At 48.6% G+C, this 13,104-nt stretch overlaps 1 protein-coding gene across 1 annotated transcript in view; it reads left to right on the top strand.

The window, feature by feature from the left end:
• The first annotated feature begins 1,627 nt into the window (after positions 1-1,627).
• The window catches only part of PLPP2 (phospholipid phosphatase 2), a 41,501-nt gene continuing 30,024 nt past the window's right edge, over positions 1,628-13,104 (top strand). The window contains exon 1 of the mRNA XM_077270854.1: positions 1,628-1,931. Within this exon, the coding sequence (XP_077126969.1) occupies positions 1,802-1,931 (130 nt within the window). The 5' untranslated portion in view covers positions 1,628-1,801. The remainder of the gene's footprint in view (positions 1,932-13,104) is intronic.

Below are 13,104 nucleotides of genomic sequence, written 5' to 3'. Positions count from 1 at the left end.
TTTATAGCTCAGGCGGTGGGTGATGAATACTGCCATCACCTGCTCTTATTGTTATCACTTGAACGTAACTCTCACCATTCTCCCCTGATCGCAGAGCAAAGGAGAATGGTGAGAGCAGTCTTCAGCACCTGGCATCGGGGAACAGCGCTAACTGTATTGCTGATTCTCAGGCGCCGGTACTTGTGGTAGTGATGAGCCACCCGGTGGCCACATGTATGCCACAAGTATTACACACATGGGCACAGATATCTCCCGGTACCGGAACAAAACAGATATTTGAAACCAACCTAAGCGGAGAGTCAATCGGCAGTATAAATCGGAGAGAGACCGGACTACGATGCCCGAACTGGCCGGCGGCTTACCCGACCCAAGTGTGACAAAGTGATACATTTCTATGCAGCTGTTATGCTCAGGTCGGGAGAGCTGAGGCCAGTCCGAGCATTGAGGTCCGATCTCGCTCTGATTTATACAGCCATCTGACTCTGCTCTAAAAGGTAGAGGTCTTGTGTGTGGAGACGTTTTCGATGTCAAAAGGGGTCTCTGAGTGTCCCTATTATATGCGTTTGTAGGGGACCATTGGTGATAAAGGTTGGGGGACGAGGAGCTAAACGATGGCCAGATGTCAGCTGTACAGTAAACCCATAGGGAAATACTAAAGGCACACAAACACTGCAGTTATTTTCACTTTTGATGCATTTTTTGGTCAGAGACCTTCTTTCCAAAGAAGCACGCTCTTGGTTTGATCAATCTGATGTGTTTTTCACGTTTCTCTACCAACCTGAAAAACTGCAAGCAAAATGAATAAGGCTATGTGCACACGTTGCGGATTAGGCTTAGGAATTTCTGTTGCGGATTCTGCATCTCCTGGCAGAAAACGCACCTGCGGATTTGTCACGTTTTTTGTGTGTTTTTGCTGCGTTTTTTTGCTGATTTGCTGCGTTTTTTACCCCTGCGTATTTCTATATTGGAATGGGTACAAAAACGCTGCAGATTCACAAAAAAGAAGTGACATGCTACTTCTTTTAAAGCGCAGCGTTTCCGCACCGGATTTTCCGCAAAGTGTGCACAGCTTTTTTTTAAACTCATTGATTTACATTGTACTGTAAATCAATTGCGGATCTGCAGTGTTTCTGCACCGCAAAAAACGCTGCGGATCCGCAGAGAATCCGCAACGTGTGCACATAGCCTAAGGGCTTGTTAACACATTGCGTTTTTGCTACAAATTCTTCTAGGGTAATAAAACGCAGTGTTTTACAGTACTAGCAGAGTGACTGCGGATCCTGAACTCTGCACACGTTGCTTAGGTTTTCCTTGCCGATTTGACCCTTCAGTCTGCACCGTGACAATTACAGAGTTTTTACCCAGTCTAATGAACGCATAAAACACCTCAAGAACGCCTGGGTTCTATGCGGTACCGCATCTTTCCTAACATCACTTTGGTTTTTAGTGCATTAAAATCCACTGAAAATACGCAACGTGTGCACGTAAGCCAAAGGTTCTTGCCTGAAAATCCTTGCGGTTTTTTAAAGCCTCGGAGAAGTGTGACGTTTTTCTACGTATAGTGTCCTGTAGCACTTTCTCTGTTTTGCTCCTCGCCATACGTTGCTGGCAGCCCCGTGTGTACACCCCAGCTGTGCTGTCAGCGCTATGCCCGCAGCCCTCATCACACCGGACTCCCCGCACGGCACTGGTCGCCGGTAAGCGCCTCCTGCGAGTGGGCGCAGCACAACACAAGGCACATGGGACCGTCAGGGTTAACTCGGCGGGCGTGTCCGTAAGCGCATCACGTAGTAGGCGTGTCATGGAGTCACGGTGGGCGTGGTGCTCTCAGTCAGTCTGGTCCCGGAGCTCCGACCGGAGCGGCCACGGGAGGATGCTGCCTGGCCGGAGAAACGTGTATGTGCTGCTGGATGTGCTCTGCGTGTGCGTGGGTAAGTAGCGTGGGGGCCGTGGCACAGAGTTTTGGAACTTTTCCTTCTTCCACGTATCACCTGGTTACCTCCACAGGCTCCCGTGCAGCGCTGCCTGCTGTGTGCGGGCTGTGCTCCTCCCTGTGTCCCCCGGTGTGGTGGTCGGCATGTCCCCTCTCCTGTGCCTGCTGTGTGCGGGCTGTGCTCCTCCCTGTGCGTCCCCTCTCCTGTGCCTGCGCCATGGTATAGGGAGGCATCACAGCTGTGCTATTTGCCGTCCAGCCTCTGGTTACAGTGGAGGATGGGGCTATCAGCAAGGTGCAAACCTCGTTACTGTGCCTAGCTGTGTGGTTAACCTTCTCACTGCCGGAGCCGAGTGAGGTTTGTGTGTGTGCGCTGCCATTAGCCCACTGTAGCCCACCCTGGAACATTGGGGTAACAGCAGACAACAGCTCTCACATAGCTCTGCCTTCAGATGTATCTGCTCCAGAAGAGGCCTTGTGGGGAGAATTCCTGTTCTGTAGGTTCAGGTAACAAGTGGGTGGATTGGTTCCTCTGACAACCACCTGGTCACAGCCATGATTTCCTGTATTGTATGGAGCCATGTCATGTGGGGGAGGGGAGTGGGGTACACTGTGGTTACAGGGTATTACTGTGTGACAAATCCCTAGTTTCCTGGCCTGGAGCCGATACAGTTAATCACCTGCATTTGCCTCTGTTGGGCTGTTCTCTGAAGATAATATGGATATACACGTATTACGCATCCACACGGTAATTCTGTGGGTACGTCACCCCAATGTGTTCTGCCCAAGACGTGTGTGGCGCTTCACAGAGCCAGGTTGCCATAGTTGTGTCAGACTCAGACGTGACCCCTGCCGATGACCGTCGCGCCCCTGCCGATGACCGCGACGCCCCTGCCGATGACCGTCGCGCCCCTGCCGATGACCGTCGCGCCCCTGCCGATGACCGTCGCGCCCCTGCCGATGACCGTCGCGCCCCTGCCGATACACATTCTCAATCAACAGAAATAGCGTATCTAACCTGTTCAGTAGAATAGGACACTCCTTTTCCTCTCATGTTTCAATGTTTTGGGTGCAGGGATTGGACGCTAGAGATGGGGTCCTCACGCTTGACCCACTTTTTCATTGTAGAAGAATACAAATTTTTGTTGTCAAATGTTTTCCACATCACACAGGCACTTTGTGTACCACCACCCGAGGGTATGACTTGGCTGTACAGGTAACAGGTTTTAAAGGTAGACCAGATTTTAGAACCATGCTGCGCGTTTTTTTTTCAATCTTTCTGAGAATGCTGAAGAGATGCTTGAAGCAAAAGTGCCAAGAGTCAAGTTGAGAAACCTGATCTGCAAGATTGTGGAGAGCTCACCCAGGTGTGTCAGTCAGCCGCTGTGTACAGAGTCCGCACTGTGCTCCCACAGGTGTGCCCATACGTCTGCATGTATGTAATGGACGAGGGCTTCTGTACAGTCGCACACTCTTCAGGATGTCAGTCAGCCTCTGTGTACAGGGTCCGCACTGTGCTCCCACAGGTGTGCCCATATGTCTGCATGTATGTAATGGACGAGGTCTTCTGTACAGTCGCGCACTGTTCAGGATGTCAGTCAGCCGCTGTGTACAGGGTCCGCACTGTGCCCCCACAGGTGTACCCATACGTCTGCATGTATTTAATGGACGAGGGCTTCTGTACAGTCGCACTCTTTTCAGGATGTCAGTCAGCCGCTGTGTACAGAGTCCGCACTGTGCTCCCACAGGTGTACCCATACGTCTGCATGTATGTAATGGACGAGGGTTTCTGTACAGTCGCACACTCTTCAGGATGTCAGTCAGCCTCTGTGTACAGAGTCCGCACTGTGCTCCCACAGGTGTACCCATACGTCTGCATGTATGTAATGGACGAGGGTTTCTGTACAGTCACACACTCTTCAGGATGTCAGTCAGCCGCTGTGTACAGGATCCGCACTGTGCCCCCACAGGTGTGCCCATATGTCTGCATGTATGTAATGGACGAGGGCTTCTGTACAGTCGCACACTGTTCAGGATGTCAGTCAGCCTCTGTGTACAGGGTCCGCACTGTGCTCCCACAGGTGTACCCATACGTCTGCATGTATGTAATGGACGAGGGCTTCTGTACAGTCACACACTCTTCAGGATGTCAGTCAGCCTCTGTGTACAGGGTCCGCACTGTGCTCCCACAGGTGTGCCCATACGTCTGCATGTATGTAATGGACGAGGGCTTCTGTACAGTCGCACACTCTTCAGGATGTCAGTCAGCCTCTGTGTACAGGGTCCGCACTGTGCTCCCACAGGTGTGCCCATACGTCTGCATGTATGTAATGGACGAGGGTTTCTGTACAGTCGCACACTCTTCAGGATGTCAGTCAGCCTCTGTGTACAGGGTCCGCACTGTGCCCCCACAGGTGTGCCCATATGTCTGCATGTATGTAATGGACAAGGTCTTCTGTACAGTCGCACACTCTTCAGGATGTCAGTCAGCCGCTGTGTACAGGGTCCACACTGTGCCCCCACAGGTGTGCCCATATGTCTGCATGTATGTAATGGACGAGGGCTTCTGTACAGTCGCACAGTCTTCAGGATGTCAGTCAGCCGCTGTGTACAGGGTCCGCACTGTGCCCCCACAGGTGTGCCCATACTTCTGCATGTATGTAATGGACGAGGTCTTTTGTACAGTCGCGCACTGTTCAGGATGTCAGTCAGCCGCTGTGTACAGGGTCCGCACTGTGCCCCCACAGGTGTACCCATACGTCTGCATGTATTTAATGGACGAGGGCTTCTGTACAGTCGCACTCTTTTCAGGATGTCAGTCAGCCGCTGTGTACAGAGTCCGCACTGTGCTCCCACAGGTGTGCCCATACGTCTGCATGTATGTAATGGACGAGGGCTTCTGTACAGTCGCACACTCTTCAGGATGTCAGTCAGCCGCTGTGTACAGGGTCCGCACTGTGCCCCCACAGGTGTGCCCATACGTCTGCATGTATGTAATGGACGAGGGCTTCTGTACAGTCACACACTCTTCAGGATGTCAGTCAGCCGCTGTGTACAGGGTCCGCACTGTGCTCCCACAGGTGTGCCCATACGTCTGCATGTATGTAATGGACGAGGGCTTCTGTACAGTCACACACTCTTCAGGATGTCAGTCAGCCGCTGTGTACAGGGTCCGCACTGTGCTCCCACAGGTGTGCCCATACGTCTGCATGTATGTAATGGACGAGGGTTTCTGTACAGTCGCACACTCTTCAGGATGTCAGTCAGCCGCTGTGTACAGGATCCGCACTGTGCCCCCACAGGTGTACCCATACGTCTGCATGTATGTAATGGACGAGGGCTTCTGTACAGTCGTACTCTTTTCAGGATGTCAGTCAGCCTCTGTGTACAGGGTCCGCACTGTGCTCCCACAGGTGTGCCCATACGTCTGCATGTATGTAATGGACGAGGGCTTCTGTACAGTTGCACTCTTTTCAGGATGTCAGTCAGCCGCTGTGTACAGAGTCCGCACTGTGCTCCCACAGGTGTGCCCATACGTCTGCATGTATGTAATGGACGAGGGTTTCTGTACAGTCACACACTCTTCAGGATGTCAGTCAGCCTCTGTGTACAGGGTCCGCACTGTGCCCCCACAGGTGTGCCCATATGTCTGCATGTATGTAATGGACAAGGTCTTCTGTACAGTCGCACACTCTTCAGGATGTCAGTCAGCCGCTGTGTACAGGGTCCACACTGTGCCCCCACAGGTGTGCCCATATGTCTGCATGTATGTAATGGACGAGGGCTTCTGTACAGTCGCGCACTGTTCAGGATGTCAGTCAGCCGCTGTGTACAGGGTCCGCACTGTGCCCCCACAGGTGTACCCATACGTCTGCATGTATTTAATGGACGAGGGCTTCTGTACAGTCGCACTCTTTTCAGGATGTCAGTCAGCCGCTGTGTACAGAGTCCGCACTGTGCTCCCACAGGTGTACCCATACGTCTGCATGTATGTAATGGACGAGGGTTTCTGTACAGTCGCACACTCTTCAGGATGTCAGTCAGCCTCTGTGTACAGAGTCCGCACTGTGCTCCCACAGGTGTACCCATACGTCTGCATGTATGTAATGGACGAGGGTTTCTGTACAGTCACACACTCTTCAGGATGTCAGTCAGCCGCTGTGTACAGGATCCGCACTGTGCCCCCACAGGTGTGCCCATACGTCTGCATGTATGTAATGGACGAGGGCTTCTGTACAGTCGCACACTGTTCAGGATGTCAGTCAGCCTCTGTGTACAGGGTCCGCACTGTGCTCCCACAGGTGTGCCCATACGTCTGCATGTATGTAATGGACGAGGGCTTCTGTACAATCGCACACTCTTCAGGATGTCAGTCAGCCGCTGTGTACAGGGTCCGCACTGTGCCCCCACAGGTGTGCCCATACGTCTGCATGTATGTAATGGACGAGGGTTTCTGTACAGTCGCACACTCTTCAGGATGTCAGTCAGCCTCTGTGTACAGGGTCCGCACTGTGCTCCCACAGGTGTGCCCATACGTCTGCATGTATGTAATGGACGAGGGCTTCTGTACAGTCACACACTCTTCAGGATGTCAGTCAGCCTCTGTGTACAGGGTCCGCACTGTGCCCCCACAGGTGTGCCCATATGTCTGCATGTATGTAATGGACAAGGTCTTCTGTACAGTCGCACACTCTTCAGGATGTCAGTCAGCCGCTGTGTACAGGGTCCACACTGTGCCCCCACAGGTGTGCCCATATGTCTGCATGTATGTAATGGACGAGGTCTTCTGTACAGTCGCGCACTGTTCAGGATGTCAGTCAGCCGCTGTGTACAGGGTCCGCACTGTGCCCCCACAGGTGTACCCATACGTCTGCATGTATTTAATGGACGAGGGCTTCTGTACAGTCGCACTCTTTTCAGGATGTCAGTCAGCCGCTGTGTACAGAGTCCGCACTGTGCTCCCACAGGTGTACCCATACGTCTGCATGTATGTAATGGACGAGGGCTTCTGTACAGTCGCACTCTTTTCAGGATGTCAGTCAGCCTCTGTGTACAGAGTCCGCACTGTGCTCCCACAGGTGTGCCCATACGTCTGCATGTATGTAATGGACGAGGGCTTCTGTACAGTCGCACACTGTTCAGGATGTCAGTCAGCCGCTGTGTACAGGGTCCGCACTGTGCCCCCACAGGTGTACCCATACGTCTGCATGTATTTAATGGACGAGGGCTTCTGTACAGTCGCACTCTTTTCAGGATGTCAGTCAGCCGCTGTGTACAGAGTCCGCACTGTGCTCCCACAGGTGTACCCATACGTCTGCATGTATGTAATGGACGAGGGCTTCTGTACAGTCGCACTCTTTTCAGGATGTCAGTCAGCCTCTGTGTACAGAGTCCGCACTGTGCTCCCACAGGTGTGCCCATACGTCTGCATGTATGTAATGGACGAGGGCTTCTGTACAGTCGCACACTGTTCAGGATGTCAGTCAGCCTCTGTGTACAGGGTCCGCACTGTGCCCCCACAGGTGTGCCCATACGTCTGCATGTATGTAATGGACGAGGGCTTCTGTACAGTCGCGCACTGTTCAGGATGTCAGTCAGCCGCTGTGTACAGGGTCCACACTGTGCCCCCACAGGTGTGCCCATACGTCTGCATGTATGTAATGGACGAGGGCTTCTGTACAGTCGCGCACTGTTCAGGATGTCAGTCAGCCGCTGTGTACAGGGTCCACACTGTGCCCCCACAGGTGTGCCCATACGTCTGCATGTATGTAATGGACGAGGGCTTCTGTACAGTCGCACACTCTTCAGGATGTCAGTCAGCCGCTGTGTACAGGGTCCGCACTGTGCTCCCACAGGTGTGCCCATACGTCTGCATGTATGTAATGGACGAGGGCTTCTGTACAGTCGCACACTCTTCAGGATGTCAGTCAGCCGCTGTGTACAGAGTCCGCACTGTGCTCCCACAGGTGTGCCCATACGTCTGCATGTATGTAATGGACGAGGGCTTCTGTACAGTCGCACACTGTTCAGGATGTCAGTCAGCCTCTGTGTACAGGGTCCGCACTGTGCTCCCACAGGTGTGCCCATACGTCTGCATGTATGTAATGGACGAGGGTTTCTGTACAGTCACACACTCTTCAGGATGTCAGTCAGCCTCTGTGTACAGGGTCCGCACTGTGCTCCCACAGGTGTGCCCATACGTCTGCATGTATGTAATGGACGAGGGCTTCTGTACAGTCACACACTCTTCAGGATGTCAGTCAGCCTCTGTGTACTGGGTCCGCACTGTGCTCCCACAGGTGTACCCATACGTCTGCATGTATGTAATGGACGAGGGCTTCTGTACAGTCGCACACTGTTCAGGATGTCAGTCAGCCGCTTTGTGCAGGGTCCGCACAGTGGGATGTTTTCAGGATGTCATCAGTTTTGGGCATTAGCAGATTGGTAGTTTCTGATTCATAGAAGGGGCCTGGGCTCCATGACCATGTCCAGTCAGGTTTTACCATAGTAGCGCCTTATACATTCACCTATTAGGAATATGGTATAACTATTATGTGCCCCCCTATAGGCTAGTGTTAGCCGTGACATTGCTACATTTAGGCATTGTGATAATTACGCTGGTTCACAAAAAAAAGTTTTCAGGCACCAAGATTTTTTTCTTAAATGGGTTTAGTGACTTTTGAGGGCACTGAATTCAGGTATGACATTACTTTTGTTGAAATGGTTCTTGTTTTTGATAATTCATCCATGAAAAAAATACATTTCACAATGTGACTTAAGTGTGCGATTAATTCAATAGCTTTTGGTCCATCTTTTGACTCTCTAACCCTTTTTAACAGCGCTGAGAAATAAGGTTATAGCTCCCCCCAGCATCGGAAATTCTCGGAGTCTCGGCTACCAGGGGGTAGCTGAGACCTTAGAGAACATGATTTGGGTCGTTTTTTACCGGCACCAGTGTTGCAATCAGTTATTCATGGAATAACGGCACCTGGCAACAATTTTTGCTTTCTTGGCTTTTTTTTTTTCCAGAGAATATGAATGATAACACCAAAATGTTTTCTCCACTCATGGTTAGTGGTTGGGTGAAGCCATTTATTGTCAAACTATTGTCTTTTTTTAAAATCTTGTTGACAAGCCAAAGCATCCAAATGACCCTGATCAAAAGTTCACATACCCCATTTCTTAATACCGTGCATTGCCCCATCTAACATCAATGAAAGCTTGAAGTCTTTTGTGGTAGTTGTGGATGAGGTTCTTTATTTTCTCACATGGTAAAGCTGCCGACGCTTCTTGGCAAAAAGCCTCCAGTTCCTGTAAATTCCTGAGCTGTCGAGTATGAACTGCATGCTTGAGATCTCCCCAGAGTGGCTCAATGATATTGAGATCAGGAGACTGAGATGGCCAGTCCAGAACCTTCACTTTGTTCTGCCGTAGCCAATGACAGGTCGACTTGGCCTTATGTTTTGGATCATTGTCATGTTGGAATGTCCAAGTACGTCCCATGCACAGCTCCCGGGCTGGTGAGTGCAATTTTGCCTCCAGTATTTGCTGATAACGTGCTGCATTCATCTTTCCTTCAACTTTGAACAAATTTCCTGTGCCTTTCTACCTCGTACATCCCCAAAACATCAGCGATTCACCTCTGTGCTTTACAGTAGGAATGGTGTTCCTTTCATCATATGCCTTGTTGACCTCTCTCCAAATGTAACGTTTGATTGTGGCCAAAAAGTTAAATTTTAGTCTCATCACTCCAACTTACCTTGTTCCAGAAGTTTTGAGGCTTGTCTCTGTGCTGTTTTGAGTATTGTAGGCGAGATACTTTGTGACATTTGCCAGTAATGGCTTTCTTCTGGCGACTCGACCATGCAGCCCATTTTTCTTCAAGTGCCTCCTTATTGTGGCAGTTGTGGATGACATTTTTGTTGGTCTACCTGACCGTGGTTTTGTTTTTACAGAGCCCCTGATTTTCCATTTGTTAATCAGTTTGAACGCTGCTGACTAGCATTATCAATTCCTTGGATATCTTTTTGCATCCCTTTCCTGTTTTATACAGTTCAACTACCTATTCCTGTAGATCTGTTGACAATTCTTTTGCTTTCCCCATGACTCACAGTCCAGAAATGTCAGTGGCTGGATGAAAGATGCCAGAGTCTGTCTGGATCCCAGAAACTCACTCAGCTTTTAAGTTCACTCATCGATTACAAGCAAACAGGTCACAAGTGAGGATGTTACCTTTAGTAGCTAGTAATGAGCGAGTATACTCGTTGTTTGGGTTTTAAAGCTTATAGCCAGCTTGATTACATGTGGGGATTCCTTAGCAACCAGGCAACCCCCACATGTACTTAGCCTGGCTAGTAGCTGTAAATCATTCAGCTGTGGCAAGGAAAACTAAATCTCCGAACACTAACAAATACTAGGAGACCACCCGAGTACACTTGCTCATCACTATTAGTAGCCATTCAAACTCATTTATGTCAACTTCTGTGCATGTTATCAGGCTAAAATCTCCAGGGTATGTGAACTTTTGGATCAGAGTCATTTGGATATTTTGGGTTGTCATTATGATTTAAAAAGAGAAAACACAGTAGTTTGACAATAAATGGCTTCAAACAAACCACTAACCATGAATGGAGAAAAAGTTTTGGTGTTATCATTCATATTCTCTGTAAAAAGGCCAAGAAAGCAAAAATTCTGCAGGGGTATGTAAACTTTTGAGCATAACTGTAGGTTAAAATAATAAAATTAAAATTGAAAAAAAAGTGTATTTCCATTTTTCCGTTCGGGTTGGGGCTAGGGTTAAGATTGTTATGGTTAGAGTTGGAGCTAGGGTTAGGATTAGGGTTGTGGTTAGGGGTGTGTTGTAGTTGTAATTGGGGGGGGTTCCACTGTTAGGCTATGTGCACACATTGCGGATTGTATGTGTTAATTAATTCTTTTCGCTGCGAAAACGCATACACAACACAACCCATTGAATTCAATGGGATTTCGCAATGCTGTGCAAATGCTGCGTATTTTTCTGCGGCGGAATCGCATCGCGGAAAAATGCACAGCATGCTCATTCTTTGTGCAGAATCGCGGCGATTCCGCACACATAGGAATGCATTGATCCTCTTACTTTCCGCATGGGGCTGTGCCCACCATGCACAAAGTAAGCGGATCATGTGCGGATGGTACCCAGGGTGGAGGAGAGGTGACTATCCTCCAAGCTCTGGGAATAAAAAAATAGTTATACCTTCTGGCGGCCCCCAGATCCAGCCCAGGCCTTAGCGATGCTCCCGGCAGCTCCTGATCCCAGTGATGCCTTGCGAGACAATGACCTGTGATGACGTAGTGGTCTTGCGTGATGCTACGTCATCTGGGGTCATTGTCGCGAGGCATCACTGGGAACGGGAGTTGCTGGGAGCATCATGAGGATCGGGAAGGCTGCGGGGCCTGCCGGAAGGTGAGAATATGATGATTTTTTATTTTTTTAAAATTATTTTTAACATATCTTTTTACTATTGATGCTGCATAAGCAGCATCAATAGTAAAAAGATGGTCACACATGTCAATCTGTCCATCAGTTTTCCAAGTGATGCTACAGATTGCTTGGAAAATGCTAGCATTCTGCAAGCTAAAAACGCTTATGTTTAGCAGAAATATGCATGCCAATTTCACATGCGTATTTCCCGCTGTAGGGAGTTGCAAAATTGCCGCGGAAATTTCCACGGCAATTCTGAACGTGTGCACATAGCCTTAAGGTACATCAGGGGGTCTCCAAACTCGACATGGCGCCCAACATTCGTTCCAGTCAATTTTGTGTTCAAAAAGTCAAACGGTGCTCCCTCCCTTCTGAGTCCTGCCATGCGCCCAAACAGTGGCTTTTCCCCACATACGGGTTATCGGCATACTCAGGAGAAATTACACAACAAATTTTGTGGTCTATTTTCTCCTGATACCCTTGTGAAAATAAAAATAAAAAAATTGGTTCCAAAGTAAATTTTCTGTGAAAAAAGTAAAATGTTAATTTTTTCCTTCCACATTACTTTAGTTCTCGTGAAGCACCTGAAGGGTTAATAAACTTCTTGAATGTGGTTTTGAGCACCTTGAGGGGTGCAGTTTTTAGAATGGTGTCACTTTTGGGTATTTTGTGTCATGTACACCCCTCAACGTGATTTAAAATGTGAGGTCGTCCCTAAAAAATGTTTTTTAACATTTTGTTGGAAAAATGAGAAATTGCTGGTCAACTTTTAACCCTTATAACTTCCTAGCAAAAAAATTGTTTCCAAAATTGTGCCGATATAAAGTAGGCATGTGGGAAATGTTATTTATTAACTGTTTTGTGTGACACCACTCTCTGATATAAATGTACAAAAATTAAACGTTTGAAAATTGCAAAATTTTCAAAATGGTTGCCAAATTTCCGTTTGTTTTTTTTTCCCATTGATAAACGCAAGTCGTATTGAAGAAATGTTACCATTATCATGAAGTACAATATGTAGCGAGAAAACATTTTCAGAATTAGTGGGATCCACTGAAGCGTTCCAGAGTTATAACCTCATAATGTGACAGTGGTCAGAATTGGGTCATTAAGTACCAAATTGGCTAATGGTTAATGGTGTCTTAGGTAATGAAATATCCCATATGATTATTTAGTATTCAATCAAGTTGTAGTCTTTTTGAAGCCAGAATTCTACTGTAATCATTAAATATATCGGAAACTAAAGCCAATCTGGCAAAGCCAAAGTCATATTCTTAATTAGCTCCCTAAACTAAATATAAAACTGTTCAGACATTGTTGGCACCAAAATCACTGTACCAGTATTACCAGAAGTAGTATCGCCATGGGATCCTGGCCTAATGGGCTTTTTGCCTGTATGTCATTGAAAGGTAGCATGCTTCAGAGGGGTGCTGAGTGAGTGACTCCTCTCTGACTAATATTTCCCAAATGGAGGATCTGCATGTGAAAAACGCCCCAAATCTGCAGCGTGTGCACAAGCTCCTTGGGTCAGACCAGTTTAATATGCTCCTGTTTACCAGGTTGTACTGCTTTTCCTATCATCTTCTTGGTTGACCTTCGAGCAGGTGCAGCATTTATGGTTACAAGGTATTTGATTTGAGTGCACGGTGGCATAACACGCCCTCTACAGGCAGAAGGTAGTAAATACGTGACTAAATGCTACAAGTGCGAA

Source organism: Ranitomeya variabilis, chromosome 1 (assembly GCF_051348905.1).
Source record: "Ranitomeya variabilis isolate aRanVar5 chromosome 1, aRanVar5.hap1, whole genome shotgun sequence".
Classification (NCBI taxonomy): Eukaryota; Metazoa; Chordata; class Amphibia; order Anura; family Dendrobatidae; genus Ranitomeya; species Ranitomeya variabilis.
This window is presented reverse-complemented; position numbering and strand designations above follow the sequence as displayed.